The sequence below is a fragment of the Eleginops maclovinus genome, chromosome 10 (assembly GCF_036324505.1).
Source record: "Eleginops maclovinus isolate JMC-PN-2008 ecotype Puerto Natales chromosome 10, JC_Emac_rtc_rv5, whole genome shotgun sequence".
NCBI lineage: Eukaryota > Metazoa > Chordata > Actinopteri > Perciformes > Eleginopidae > Eleginops > Eleginops maclovinus.
In genome coordinates, this window is record NC_086358.1 from 7,845,563 (window position 1) to 7,862,395 (window position 16,833).

At 38.8% G+C, this 16,833-nt stretch overlaps 1 protein-coding gene across 1 annotated transcript; it reads left to right on the forward strand.

Annotated features, from left to right (window-relative positions):
- Positions 1-9,642: 9,642 nt before the first annotated feature.
- Positions 9,643-12,063, forward strand: LOC134871406 (leucine-rich repeat-containing protein 51-like). Its single transcript, XM_063894183.1, has 4 exons — positions 9,643-9,773; positions 10,484-10,689; positions 10,994-11,142; positions 11,879-12,063. Exons 1-4 carry the CDS (start codon positions 9,722-9,724, stop codon positions 12,012-12,014), a joined length of 543 nt encoding a protein of 180 aa, XP_063750253.1. The 5' UTR covers positions 9,643-9,721; the 3' UTR covers positions 12,015-12,063.
- Positions 12,064-16,833: the final 4,770 nt, after the last annotated feature.

Below are 16,833 nucleotides of genomic sequence, written 5' to 3' on the forward strand. Positions count from 1 at the left end.
CACTGCAGAGGGCGGTAAATGCCGCTGAACCACATTAATAAATAATGAACCACGGCCCTCTTGAGAAAAAGATAAGGTTTGAGAAGTAGTTCCTTAATTCAATCTGGCCTCGTATGACAAAAGCAACACGACCATCGACCCGACGCTGTCCCCGACTGTTGTTGTGAGCAGCGTTGGGGAGAAAATCAACGAAGGAAACGGTGACGTCATGACGCAGCCCCAGTAATGTAGCTGTCAAAACACAAATGTCTAGGGATAGCCTACGTTATCTAAGTGTCGTATGAGCATTATTACCGGACATTTTGACCGGCAGGTTATGAATTTACCAGTTATGTTATACATTTTACCAGCTAAAAACCGGTAATTACCGACTAACGGAAACCCTGCTATAGACTACTTGGTTACAAACTGTTTGCTCGGGATTTATGTTTGAATGGCATTCTTTAAGTGCCATGTAACCCATTGCCAAAAAGCAATATGATTTTTCGATCGATCTGATTTTTTAATATTGCAAAAAGATATATAGAATAAAACATGGCTGCACATCCACAACCACTAACTAGTCTTATTGCAGTCACTTGTGAGCCACCGCCATTGTTCAAGATGTGTGGATTATTTGCTTGAAATGTACACAGTGGAATAAAACCTATTAATCTCTTAAACCGGATTTTCAAACAAGGGAAGAGGAAGTGGTAAATCCAACTCATTTCTAGGTTTTAGGACTCCCTGCACCACTCTATAGGCCAGTGGACCTCTTTTCTCAACTCACTTGTCGTCTTAAACGCTTTAAACAGCCGCATAAACACACAAATAATCTGAAAAACAGTCACTCCCACACATGCACACCGAATTACACATGATAACAAAGGCATATCTACATGCAAACGTCTACACTTACTCATGCAAAATCTGTTTGACATACATGAAACACACATTCTTCCTGTCTTATTCACACACACAGTAGTGAGTGTGTCATCCCTCTATTGACTGTTGTGTGACAGCTAATTAAACCCTTCACTAACATCCTCTGCTGCCACACCGGAGACAGACATTAGTCACTCTTATCTTCACACAAATGCAGATTAGAACACACACACACACACACACACACACACACACACACACACACACACACACACACACACACACACACACACACACACACACACACACACACACAAACACACTTTTCATGTGGTCTGAAACAGCTACTGTCTGTCCTCGTACGTTCAACCTCGTTCTAGCTGGGAGGTAAAAAAAAACACTCAGACACACACTCATTCATCATTTCTTTCTTCACACATGTAGACACACACATTCTCTCCTTATCACTTATTTAGTTACAGTTAAGAGGTCACTGTCTGTGTGTGGCTGATAATAATGAATTATGTTCCTCTGTACACACATGCTTACACGGGTAAAGCATATATATAAATGAGTGTGTGTGTGTGTGTGTGTGTGTGTGTGTGTGTGTGTGTGTGTGTGTGTGTGTTGATGTCAAGTGTTCATTTGACAGACCATAAAGATAGATATCTCCCCATTACCTTCCTAATCACATGACCTTTACAAAGTCAATCAAAAATGTTGTTTTTTTTCTCGAGGCTTTGGGCTGGTGATAATGTCACAAGATGGGAGGAGGTTTTTCTAGTGAATATGTATTTCAGATATTGTGTTCATTTCATTGATTTATTATAATTCATACGTTAGCAGTGAACTTATGACGGTGTTGTCGCCTCTTTTAGTCATCCTGGGTCTAAAGTTACAGCTTGAAATTGCTTCCTACATGTCTTAATTTGACTTTTGATCATAAAAGATGAGTAAAGTGGAAGAGAATTTGCTGTCTTCTTGTATGCAGTATAGAGACTTAAGTTGTCCCTTCTTTTCCTCTTTGGCCCTTTTTAAATATTCAATTTATTCTTGGATTTTTGTGTTTTTCTTATTTGGCCTTCCATTCTTGAAATATGTTTATGTTATTTTTCTGGTGTGATTAAAAATGTCACCTTATTTTTCTACATCCTTTAACCTTCAGTCAGGTTTTTATTCATCTCATTCGCAGATGCCTTTCTCTTAATGAAGATATTTTTAAGTGAAGGTAGTTACTTTTTAAATTTACAATACAGATGTCCTTCTTGGAATGACATTACAGGTTTCTTTTAAGATTAAAAGCCTTCATAGAAAGTGGTTTTCCTCCTGGGGATGCACTCTGAAGTTCAAAATCAACTTTACCTCTTGGAGCGGTTTCAGATATATGAATCATTCTGCACACTCTCCATAATAATGATTTTAAATGTCAGCTTGCAGATGTCTTGTTTGTCGCTTAGAGGATTTTCAAATGAAAAGCTTGTAAAGCCTCTAGTTCCTTTAGATTTATTTGTCTTTGCACTAAATCTTTTTTTTTTTATTGTTCAAGTATTCTCAGGGAATAATATGTGGAGAGTTATTTTGGCTTCTCACATCACTTATATATGATGGAACATGAGAGGCTTTCACAATATGGAGTGGAGATCCCAGTTCAAATATTTAAACACACTTTGCCTCTGTGCTCCATTGCTCCATTTCAAAGAATTTCTCTGTTAAAATCAAACTTTAAGCTATATATATTCAGCAGTTAAGCTGGAGCTTACAATGCTCTCATATGGCAGGAACACATTGACATTGAGAAAGATTTCTGTTTCCTAAAATAATCCCTCTAAAGTAATGGATTTCAGTGTTTGAATCCTTAATTTTGTTCTGCGATATATAGATTTGGTTATACTATCAAAACAGTCTGACAAGTAATAAAAAATCCCTGCCACACTGCACATAGGAGGGTGAGGTTATTTAAGGATGAGTCGTGTGTCTGAGAGTCCAAACCCTTTTATGTGAGGCTGTACTCATCCACACAGCGCTGCATGGAGGAAATGCTAATGTCATGCCAACAGACTCATAATAACAATGCTTCATATTGCTGTGCTTACTGATTAGTGTTAGCATGCTTATATTTACATATGAGCATGGATTACAGCTGAATGTCATCTGGTTTGCTGGTATTTAGTCGTTAAACCAATTAACTGGACAGATTGAAATGATGACAGTGCTCGATAAAGATTGATTAAAGATAATACATTTCAGCCTAAAGAAACATAAATAATTGGATCCATCTCATCTGTTTTAAATTCACATGCTAATCTTAGCTATTGATAGCCCCTGAGGGAAAGGTATACAAATCATAATTCATCTTCTGGGGAGCGTTATTATTTTTGAGCCACTCCACTGAGTTGATGTTGGGAAAGGGTAATGGTAAATTTCATGACAATCCAGACTACTGTAGTTGACATAAAAGGAGAGAATGACAACACTGGTGGCAATAGAGGTAAAGTCTCAGGATCACAAAAGTCACTATGACTAATCCTCAGGAAAATATGAATCTGTGTTTCAGTGCCCTTGGCAATCCATCTAATATATATTGAGGTATTTCAGTCCTGATTAAAGTGTTGGGTGGATGGGCTGAATGACCAACATTGTAATCCTTATAGCCATATCCTCTAGCAATGGTAAAAAGGGCATGTCATCTCAAATGTAAGTAAGGTATCATGTGTATAAAACGTGAGATAAATAATGAGCCTTTCCAGAAGATGTAAGGATTTGTATCAGACGGATTCTGTAGGTAATGTTGTTTCCGCCTGAAGGAAGATTATTAGCAGCGTTGCTAATTTGTCTGGTTCCTGGGAATCCATGTTGCAAATTAAAAAGGACATTTCATTTCAAACATAAAACCCTCTAATCTTGGTAGAAAAGTTGTGAATTCATTTACTGAACTTTTACTGATTCATCAACTAAAGCTACTTAAAACAATTAAAGAAGCAGCAAACAGGATCAGTGAAACGGGACTTATTTGCCTGCACAACTGCATCCGTTTTTCTGGTAGCCTATACTTAAATTCATTTTGAAAACAGATCCTTTAAATTATTCTAGATCGGAAGTTGCATTGATCTATAAAGGAAGATGGGGGCTTGTGACTGTAGTGCCTTTCCCCTGCTTTGAGCCGTCGGTGCTGGAGTAACACTGCTCTCCTGTTGGTACCCCGTCACAAAAGCACTTAACCCCGCCTGCTCCAGCTGAGCCGCACTGAAGCTGTATTGAGCAACTCCCTGAAGTCACTTTGTGTATTTGAATGAGGGTAAAATGGGTGGTATTTAAAAAAAGAAAAGGGTTCCTAGTGGTCTGTGGCTAAATAAAGGTTAGAGGAAATGGGAGATGACTCTTTGCTTTGTTATATTCTCTTTGAGTAAAGGCAGGATTTGGCAAGAAGCCTCCTGTGCTCTCTCTATCTGCTATTTCTTATATCTGCATTTGATTTTTAAGTAGTTAACATTTGTTTTACTGCCATTACTTCTCATATGTTTACGAGCTAAGCTGTCGAATAAATGTACAGAGAAACCTCATATTATAATATGTTACCATGCACTTTAAAAAGATAGAAAGCAGAATCAGAATACCTTTATTCGTCCCACAGATGGGGAATTTGCATTTGTTACAGCAAAAAGAGCCAGCTTACTATTACCTAAGATACAAAATATAAAACAACTACACAATTTACAGAATACACATCCTGTAACAGCTCTGAGGTATATCAGCCAGGTATATATTGCAAATATAATAAAAGGGATTAATAGTGGGGAAAATATTCCATCATAATACATATTTTTCTTTATATAGAGGTTGTGTACTTTTAAATGGCCAGGTTTCGAACCAAATGTATGGAAAATAAAAAGAATAATGCATGCTGTTAGGTCCCAAATAGGGTCTAGGGGAAAATGGCGTCATTTACACATAGCAACCCAAAAAAATAGAGAGAGTTAGGGTAAAGGTAAGTGTATTTATTTATACAAAAAATGCCAACAAAGGTTCTGTAAGTCAGTGAGAGGAGGAGACAAATGTGCCAAATAAATGAATATAAAAAAGGTCTATCTCTAAATTTTCTCTTTGAAACAAAGCTCATCTTGCCATCTGAAAATTAACTTCAAAATGCGTCATCTTACTAAACCATGTTTTATGAAATGTATTTGCCGAATATAACCTGAAAAAGTGACACCTTTAAAGGCAGTGTTGATCTCGTTAAAGTGAATATGGCAAATTACAATGACAGACACAACCCAAACCATTCAAACCTATTGTTCCCAATGTTTGTGTCTCCAACCAACTCTACAACTGACTGTATAAGTTACCAGTAATTATCTTCACGGTACAGCATCAGCTCTGTAAGTGCCTACCTAATGGACTGAAACACCTTCTGCCGTACTGACCGACATGACTGATACTTTGTGTTCCTGGTCCGATGACCATCTGACAGAGCAGCTAACTGACTGATCAACTGGCTCGCTGACTGACTAAACAACTGAGGACCTGAGGATCGGACAGATTGACTATCAGTACAGTTTTAATCCAAGGGAAGCAGCCATGTGTATCCATGCCACGAGCAGGCTGAGTGACCAGCAGGTTAATAGTATGACCTCCTATTTAATACTGAAGAGTGCTAGGGGGGGGGCTGGGGGGGCTACAATGAGAGATGGTGACAGAGAAAGGGCTGAGGGTATGCATGAGCAAAGGAAGATGAGTTTTATATAACAGAGAGAGAATGAGAGGAACAACAAAAAAAACGTTGCAAGACATAGTCAACATTTTTAGCAAATCCTGAGAGACGAGGCCACACCCCTTTATAATTGGACAGCAGGGATAGATTGAGGCTAGATGAAGGAGAAAACTGGGAGAATTTTAGATGTTTGTTTTAGTAAAAGCCCAGAAAGCTTGCCTCTATGTTTCTTTGGGCAACCACAAATATGGCTTTTGGCTGTGGTCAGGTTTTAGTGTGAGTATTGTGTGTTGCAGTCTGTTTCCTTGCCCCCTTGGGCCACACTGAGTTTCCTAGAGGGCATGAGCGACTGTCTTTTTTTTAAATGACGTGCAGGAACATGTCTGGCAAGGGGTTCCTATCAAAACAATAAAGGATATTTAACCTGCAACAAGTACTGCTGCTAACTACAGTTGCCTGGGGATGTAGAGCTAAGAGATGCAGCCTCTTGCACTAGTGGACACTGTTAGCCTTGTTCCATTTTTTTTCCATATGAAAGAAAGACACTACTTTCTCTGCGTAATGAATTTGCTTTGCCCAAGTATGTTGCATTCACATCAGGATACTTGTGGAAAATGGACATTTATCCTTTAGATTTAGCATATTTTCCATGGACCCTCGCAGAATAATGGATTACAATGTCGTTCCCCCAATACTATAATATTGGACAACAGTGGAAACTTTGGATCAGGCTTATAAAATATTGCCACAGTCACGATGAAGTTAGAGATCAGAACATTTAAAATGTCATCAGGGTTCAGTGTCAGGTTGTTTGAATCGAAAAGCAAGTGAGTTATTCTACCAATACACATTGAGCAAACAAACAGGGAGAAATCCATGCAGAACCAAATGGCATTTTGTTTCTAGCCGTAGCTGTAACTCGTCTTTCTCCAAAAAACGTAACTCAGTGAAAAGTAAAAAGTCCTGAAATTAATTGAAGATACCATTGTCTTGTTAGAACAAAGAGACCTCCTGTCTGATCATTATACAATCACCTGAAGACATGCCGTTGTTTATTACTTATTGAAGGGATGGGAACCCCCCAGGCAGGCGTACACAATTGATATAATTCATTTTTAACGTGGGGGAATATATTTCCTCACAAATTTGGAGTAAAAGAAAATGAAAAGTGAAGACTACAGGACTTGTTTGCAGTCGTAGCACAGATTGCTGCTTTCTTTTGTTTCAGTGGAAATGCAAACAGTTGTGCCTGTTTTGTAGCTGCAAGAAAAGGCACCTCACAATCAAAGTAGGTGTGACAGATTTTGTTGATGTGTTCCTGCAGATTGCATGCCACAGTGCATCCTGAAGAGCCTGTCTTAAACCCCTCTCTGCTCAAATCAAAGCACTTATTATCAAAAAGATAGATAAAATAAAATGAATAACACTACCAATAAAATAAATACATAAATCGTCAATTTTTTTGGAAATCTGGTTGCAGTCAAGAAAAAGGCATGCCAAAAAGTACATTTCAACAATCACATCTTTTCTGACAGCTGCCATATTGCTCTGACATTTCAAACTTAACATTTATGACCACCAGTGCCTAAACTTAGAGCGTTTTCTTCTCATTATAACGTGTTTACATTACAGCGTCTGACTTGTCATGGATATTTCTGCAAAACCCTGGATTTTGTTCATAAGTGTTAGAGAACATGTTTTATTTATCTGGAATTTATTTAATTCACAATTTACAATTCAAATTGCAAGAGATTAGACAGGATTTCAGAGCAAATGTCTCGCAGAGTCGTGAACCTTTACCATCGCTGGTTAAAACCCACTCAATGCATGAACATGTAAATGGCTTCCAAGCCCAATATTTGTGATGACAAGAAATCAAATGCCTTCACGAGCTCAGGCTGATTTCCCCTCAATAGTAACAATTTGAACATACTGGATGTTCACTGAACTCCTGCTTAATGATGGCGTACAAGTCAACAGCAACATTAAATGTGTGTGTTTGTGTGTGTGTGTGCCCTTCATATTCTGACCGCAGATTTGTGCCTGTGGGTGTTCATCTTTTCCCTCTGGCAGTATTTTTTTTTTCTTCAAATTTCACATGCTGATTATCTTGAAGCCTACAGTATATCCTCTAGTGTCGATATGCGTGTATTCAGTTTCCTGTTAAAGATCCTGTAAAGTAAGAGTTTTTAAACCACTGTGTTGCCGTTTAAAAACTACACATTCACACCTTTGAGCTTCTTCAGTTTCACACTGTTTCATGGTGTAGTAATTGGCACATTACTCAAGGGCATGAACATGGCAGTTACACAGAGAGTGCTACCGCTGAGTCTAGACCTTCCATCTGCTCTGGTCATAAGCCTGAACTTGTAGGAATACTGGGACTTGTTTTTGATATTGAATTCAACTAAAATGACCCTGATGTTCATCTATGAAGAGACAGCCAAGAGAAAGACACACACAAACTCCTGAATTCACCCCTAAATAAATAGGTTTATTTATCTTTTATGACAACGAATAGCTGTAAAGAAGCTTTAAAAGCATGCATACACACTTTAAAACCATCTCACACTCCTACTTCACACAGTTTGACACCCATGGTCACAAACACACTGATTCAAGCCAGTGTCTCCGTCCGTCTTTGTCTGCGTCCTTGACTTGGTCTCAGCGTGCCTGTTTTTTCTCATTGAGGGACGAGGTGCTATTAGGTTATTATTGAAGCTACACAAACACATACACACTGGCATCTTGATTGAGTGACAAGGTGAGGAGAAACTCTATCGAATGAATGTTATCTTCCATCAACACCTCTTGTAGCTTCTCTTTCCATACCTGTCCTCCGTTTGCCCTCTCAAACTCATTTCTGTTTGTATCTTTTAATGTGCTCGTCCAATTCAGGGTGAAAAAAGTGAAGGCCCTCGAGGTTAGCTACACTGTACAACATATTCACATTTAGTCTTATGGGTGTTACTGACACACCAGTGATCTTCACCAGAGTTTGATTGTATGAGGAAGCCAAAGCAGTCAGTGGAAGGTGCAGAAAAGGCCTGAGGATGCAACTTGGATTTAATTTATTTGTTTGCTTGAGGTCTTTAGAGGTTTACTTCTTCCCAAATGTGTGTTTACTTAACCGTTTTCAAATGCACAACTTCTCAGTTCTGGCTTTGAGTTATTGACAACCTGACTCTGGGTTTAATGATAAAGTTACAGAATATTATTGTTGTTTTGTTTGGCACACTCTCATGCTCATTCCTGTTTCATTTTTCTTTAAACTATGTCTTTCTGATTTTGAAGGATTTTAATTGGAAACCTATTTGCTGTGAAACACAAAGGGTAAACTATTGCAGTCATTTTATAATAATCTTAGTGGACCTTAATGAAGTTTTAACGAGTTGAATAGAGACGGATAATGGATGTAAATAGGATAAATAAGGATTTGTTTTTTAGATAGCGTTTTAAATAAATATATTTCAAACAATCATCCAAACTCTTCAATAAACTCCAGTATATTCAGAACTCTGCCGCCCGTCCCACAATGCATCCATTTCAAGATCCTTCGCCTTACCCACAAAGCCCTCCATCCCCAGGCCCCCCGTCTGCCTCACAGACCTGCTCCAACACCACACTCCTTCCTGCGCAGCCTCCGCTCCTCAGATGCCAACCTCCTGTCTGGAAATCACTCCCCAAACACATCCGTGGCTCCCCCCAAACTCACATTTTCAGAACTGCTTTTAATCTGTAATGAATGGTGTGTTGTACATATTTTAAACGTGTTGTTTAAATTATGTTTTTATGAATTTGTGCTCTGTGAAGTTTCTAGAAAGCCCTCTATAAACAAAATACATGATCATGATTATTATTATTATTGTTAGTATTATTGTTGTTATTATTATTATTATTATTATTATTATTGTTATTATTATTATTATTATTATTATTATTATTATTATTATATTTCGGTCTTTTGATTAAAAAAAATACAAACATAATTTCCTGTTCCGGTTGCTAGGAAACATTTATTTGGATCTTTTTTAGACATATGTTTATATTTGAATCCATACACAGTTCAATGGAAGTTGAGTTGTCATTTTCAATAGTTCCCTATGAACATTTTGCTGTTTTTGGAAACAAACACCTTCAGACTTGAACATGTACGGCCCTCCAGTGGATATCTCATTTAAAGATATCAGCAGTGTAATGGGTAAGCTTTACCGCTGATCTACTTTACAGCTGGTGATCATATGGTGTTCTGTAATATATTCCCGGAGTTCTCTTTGAGACATGAGCTTTGCTGTAAGAACTGTTAGGTATGCTTAATGTATCACATGACTTACATTAACCATGGAAAGGTGTTATTTTTAGCCCAAATGCTTTTTCTTTTCACTTTCTTTTCCTGCAGCAGAGTGTTTTTCCTTGACAGGTGGGTCAATAGTTAGGTAACATACTGTTATGGAAATGTGTCGTCCATGTTCTGGCACATATGAGACGCAATCTGATGAATAAGACACCAAAAATAAAGACATCAGTGTTGCATTATATGACTGAGAATGTACTCAAAGCCATCAAGTGTAACGATGCATACTGACAACAATGCATCATGTTCAATTCAAAGATTCAGCCGCAGTTTTCAATGTATTATTTTTGCGATTACTGGCTGCGACTTTACTAATGTTGTGTTCAATTACTAAATAATGCTGCTTCTTATCTTTTACCATGTTCAGACCTTTTTAAAAAAACATCTGCTTTCCTCTTTTTTGTAATGTTAGTCTACTAGTTGTATTTTTGTCTAGGCCTACACCTTAGCTGCAACTTTGCACATTTCCCCACTGTGGGACTTATTATTCTGATTCTGATATACAAATACTCTTGAAAATCTTGACTTGCACTGTAAATGTTTCCTTTGTGGTTAAGGTGCACCGGCGGAAGTACCCAGAAGTGGTCTGCGCCCTTTAATTACAAACTCCAAGGGGAAATTCTCGAGCCGCAGTATGCGTCTCAGTAACAACAACATCCCTGACCTCGTCGGCCTCCAGTACATGCTCGGCTACTTTCTGGCCCAACCGTCAAAGCTCGGCTGGCTGGACCTCTCGTTCAACAAAATCACATGCATAGACCCGGTGAGGCTGCTCTCTTTGCTTCTATGTGCTTTTCCATGTTTGTTACTGTAGCTTTCGTTTCTCTATTTCTTTGCTTGTTGACCCATGATCACACAAAAACACTCACATTCATTGTCAGTATTGTCATTTCAACGTTTTAAAAGTGAACAATATTTGTTTATCTTCATTTCTACCCTCTTCCCTGAACGGTTTGTTTTCTACAACCTTTTACCAGTGTGTCATATCTGCTTATATCATTTATGCATCTTCATAGTTTTCTAATTTAATTTTGAAACTTACTTGGCTGAGTGGGTTTGTGTTCCAGGTTTTGTGCGAGCTGCGAGAACTGCGTGTCTTGTACCTTCATGGCAACGCCATCTGGAACCTGACAGAGGTAGACAGGCTCAGGGAGCTCCCGTATCTACACAACATCACGCTTCATGGAAATGCCATAGAAAACAACAGAAACTACAGGTGGAAACCTCATTTTCTTTTTCTTTGCACAGGTTTGCTCCCAACCCCCACTTACACACGCATGCACACACACACACACACACACACACACACACACACACACACACACACACACACACACACACACACACACACACACACACACACACACACACACACACACACACACACAGAGTTGCAATAACAGATGTGGTCTGCATTATTTTATTTGAAGCTGCTGTGTCTGGGTCATACAAACGGCTAAATCTGATTGAGATGAACGAATCAGAAAGACAAAATAACAACTAGTTAATCAAAACAGTCCTACATTTCAGAATAAAAAGCACGTTCGATCACAAAAAAAACAGCTACTTTTTTACTACTTTTATCTTAGTCCAACGGTCCAAAACTAGATGAATCTGAGGGGTCATAGAATGATGTGTTTCCCACTGAAATAAAGTGTAGTAGATGTATAGCGTAGAATAAAAAAATATATATACTCATATAGTATCCAGCTGCTATTTGCAACACACACACACACACACACACACACACACACACACACACACACACACACACACACACACACACACACACACACACACACACACACACACAGTTGCAATAACAGATGTGATCTGCTTTGCATAGAACAAAAGATATCCTTCTCATTACTCATGTTGTGTCCGTTTGTAATCCAGAGGGACACATGAAGCCCTATATTTAATTTGACGTGTGAATGTCTGTGTGTTCTTAGGAATCATGTGATTTCTGCCCTGCCTCATTTGAAGAACATGGATTTCAGTGCTGTAACTTGTGGGGAGCGAAGCTTGGTAAATGCCTGGCATCAAGGCAGCAAACAAGGCAAAAAAAACAAACCGAGTCCCCAGTGACGGTCACCATTCAATTAATCGTTTATTAAATGAATCGATTTGTTAACCTGCAGGCAGACCTCTTTTGACTTACATATTTTCTTCCTTTTAAATCTTTTCATCCATTTGAATTCATCTTGTCCATGATGCCAGTAAAGCTTGCTGAAATTAAATATTTGTGCTTCTCTCTGCATCTGAAATATATTAACTGTGTACATGAATATATACATTTATACTGTATGCTGTAATTTCCATGGAGGTTAGGTTAACCATCACTGTAAGGCAATCAGAACCCAATTTACAGTAAGACGAATGCACACAAATAGCACAAATAGGAATGGGATATGTTCAGTTTACGTTGTTAACAGCTTTGGGTCTCTGCTATTGCTGTCTGGACTCGTTAGAGAGGAAATATGGACGATAAATCAACCCTGAGACGCATTTAACTGGCTGTCCTCCAGGCTCTATGTGATGCAGAATCCTGTATCGTTGTTTCCCCCTTCAAAATCTTTAATTGGTGAGATGGAAATGCCCCTGAATCAGCATTTAAACTATGAGACTCAAAACGCTGTCCGCTGAATCCAATGCTAATGAAATACTTTATAACTAAATTTAAAGTGAAGTAATCATCTTTCAGAATCAGTATTCAGGTCTCAGTTTCCTTTGAAACCTGTAGTAACATGGTTCTTTTGAAACTGCGTTTAAGACCATGTATTTCAAACTGTGCAGTGAAGCCAATATGAATGGGCTTCTTTCAGTCAGGGCGGCAGCTGCTCTCAGCAGGAAGGCTCACTCTGGGCGCTTGAGGAAACACTCACATGCACTTTGCAGATTTTGACTGATGGTTAGCTACTGTACATGGATCTGAATTGAGTGATATTTCAGATGTGCTTTTCTCAAAAGAGGTGCAATACAATGAGTTGTAGATACTGTAGCTGCAATGTGAACCAATTAGTTTTCAAATGAATAGGCATTTCATTTCAGCCGAAATTATTAAACTTAATGTATTTCAAACTAATACATTCTTCACAAGTGCAATATACAGACTGAGAATTCTGCCAGCTTCATGCTCACACTTTTGCTGTTGGATCAGTTTTATTTGGTATAACTTCACTGCAAATGTCAAGAGAGCCCACACTTGTGTAAAGTTAGCATAAGCCTAAAGAATATGACCTTTATAACCCTGCGATACAGGCAGAACCATTTCCCAAATGTTGATTCAGTCTTTACTCGCACTTTAACAGTGAGTCTACAATAGAGCCCTAAAACCTTTATTGTTTTGGCTAACTTTTCTCCAGAGGACAAAAGAGACAGCACTCGGGTAAAGTTCGCTACAGCTTTCTTACGATTGTGCTACTTTTATTTTATCAGTGATAAAGCCCCACATGGATAGAGTATTTACAGCCCTGCAATATACAGGCAAAAAAGTTCCCAAAGGTCGATGCTCACATTTTAACAGCTAGCCCGAGGCTAACATTAAATTTGTTGTTGTGACATCCATTTTGTTCCGGCTATGTTTTACTCCAGAGGAGAAGAGAGAGAGTTCTTGGATAAAGTTAGCTTACTTAAGAATGTGCTACCCTTTGTTTTATCAGGGATAAAGACCAAGTTGACCTGCTGTGGAGTAAACTGTGGCCTTTTTCAACAGAGAATACTTTAAATATCTCTCTGGTATCAGCAGGATTTACTAAAGGTCAGTCCCCGGTTGTCCGTCCAGACTCTTAACATCTTCTATGCTTCACAACACGTACTTTCACAAATATTCTCATGCATTTTTGCTTGTATAACACTCATCATACACGTACAGAGTATAACCGTTCTATATTAAAAAAACATACATAGTATATTCATTCAGGAATGAGTTGTTCACAGACTTATATCAGAAGAATAATAACTAACTTTTTTGTACATATGTGTTCAAATGGCAGCAAATACTCTGCCCGGCCAAAAAAAAGGTCACAAGCCTGTGGGAGGGCAGTGCTATGAACAGGGGTTGCTGCAGTTGGTCTGGTCTAGGTTCAGCAACGTTATGTGCCCAAAGAATGAGGTCAGCTGACTACCTGAATATACTGAAGGGCCAGGTTATCCCATCAATGGATTCTTTCTTCCCTGATGGCACGGGCATGTTCCAAGATGACAATCCCAGGATCCATCGGGCTCAAATTGTGAAAGAGTGGTTCAGGGAGCATGAGACATCATTCTCACACATGGATTGGCCACCACAGAGTCCAGACCTGAACCCGATTGAGAATCTTTGGGAAGTGCTGGAGAAGACTTTGCGCAGTGGTCCGAATCTCCCGTCATCAATACAAGAACTTGGTGAAAAATGAATGCAAGACAGAAACAAATGTTGTGACATTGCAGAAGCTTCGTTCGATACCCCACTTCTATCCCACAAAATCAAGCTACCGGTATACAGAAAAGCAATAAAGTAATCTGTTGTTATTTTAGGTTATGTTTCTACATTGTTGCCAATAGATAGAGAGAGCAACCTTTTTCATCAAGGTTTAATAAAGAGAAATAGCAATTACGGTGTTTAGAAGAAATAAAAACAATGAAACCGAGATTGAACTTTGCAGATTTGACCGTCCTTCATACCTTAGCATGAGAAATAATGATAATGTATTACTTGAGCGCAATATAAAGGAGTAGGGTGTAGTTATTAATCCATATGTCAGTCACATTCCTTATCTCATAACTTTTAATAAACTGCTGTGCCAATCACAGTGGCGCATCAGGAAAAGGACTCACCAGATAGAGCAGAGGGAGTTCACACCGACTGAACCATGAGGAAAGATAATATTGTTCTTCTAAAGATCAAGTTGCAAATATAATGCACCACAACCAGCAGCCAGAAAGCAACACACCTGTCCTGGTGACTGATGGACATGTTTTGGCCAGATCTCACAGTGCTACTGCCTGGCTGTGGTCAGAAACAAATTACCATTAGGTGTGGAGCAGCTGGCACAAGCCGCAGCCAAACAAGTTGCCTGTTTTACTTTTCCTCCCCAAAACAACACCATGTGTGCCATGGCAGTATGACAGTATGACAATTTTATGGTGAAAAGGAGAGCCCTGAACAGATCGGCCAAAAAACAGATGTCCTTGTGCTAGAGTGGCAAAAATAGCTAGAAATACTTGGCTCTTGAATGTGGCATCAGACAATGAAAACTGATGTCTAACAAATTGTTTCTTTACAGTCTGGCAAAGGAGATGGATAGTACATTTGTCCATAAATGTTCATATAAACAGATAGATTGATGTACTTTATTCTACTACGTTAACATATCATGAGCAACCCAGCCACTGCTGAAAAAAGCCCTGTAAAAATCACATTTTGAACTCGAAAAGGCAAAGTTGTACTCTCAATGGTTTGTATTATTATAAGTAGGCACATTTCTTTACATACCGATATAGCTTGTTAGAAAGAGCAGAATTTTTAATCCCAATCTCTCCAACTTTTTTTTGCCTTCATCAGCAGGCCTCTTTTTCTGTGTAACGTCTTCACATTTACGGTTATGCCATGTTCGTTATGTTAGCGAAAGGCCCTCTTGTAAGCACTGTTCATGTGTGTGGCTTTTATTTTGAAATGTAGTATCGGAAGGGTCTTCTGCAATATACTGCCATTGAAAATCTGGTAGGAATAAAGAATTTGAAGTCTATTATTCTATTTTACTATCGTACTTACTACCTCGTTATTTCTTCCTCCTTTGTGTGCCATAAATGGAGCTTTCATTTCTCTGGGAGACTGCAAGACAGACCGAATTTTATCCTGATTAAAGGAAACTTCTAAACACTGATTGTGTTATATTTGTAAAGCACTAGCTCTACAAATATAACACAATTGTGCATTATATTTTACTGCATACTGATAAATTCAAGGCTAAAGTGTTGTTTATTGCCCTTTAAATTGAATTTTCATTCCAATATGAACCTGTTTCTCAGTGTGGCAGGCAGTCCTTTTTATATCCGGCCAGTTGGAGTGTGTGCTGTCATGGTGCACTATACTGGTGTGTGTATAGTGCACCATGACAGCACACACGCCTGACCCATTGTGGATAAGTGTTCACTCTCACCACAGACACACATGCATATTGTAAAAAGGAAAATGTGTCTTCCTTACTCCTGCCTTAGGAAAATATCAACATCAAAGCTATCATCTTTAAAAAAGGACAGGTGGAGAACCTCACCTCACACCATGTGGCTTTTGATGTAGTCTGAGCAGGCTAGCGACATGCACACATCCCAGTAATCCTCAACACTGAAACTGTATTCCACAGCTTGATCGTCACCGACACACCCCCTGCTGGGCCTCTCCTCCTACCAGGTGAAGTGTTTTTTCCTCTGCTCTCTTCGGCGGATGTGACTTCACTACAGGACACAGACGGTGTTTATTAGGGATTCTGCTTGTCAAGAATGAAAGCTCAGGCTACAGGCAGTTGTATTTTCAGTTTCGGGAAGGAATCCAGCTCGAGAGTCATAAAAGACAGAGTCCAGAGAGTGTTATTTCACGGACCCAGATGTGTTGAATAAATCATTTTTCCCAGACCTAATTAAACACTTACTGCCTTGCCCTGTTAAGCTATTAACATCTGCTGCACCAAATGCACTAGGAAGGGCTCCAGCACAAGAAGAATTTGACAATGACAGGAAGACAAAATAAATGGTTTTCTTTCATGTTATTCTTCCTCTTTCCATTTTCTGTTTAAATCCTGCTCTCTGTCTGTAATTGTCTCGGTGCGTCTGCTGCTCTCTTCATTGAGGAATGAATCCTTTACTGCTCCTGCTCTCAAACAGAATACATATTAGTAAACCTATGCTGACACCTGGGCTCATTATA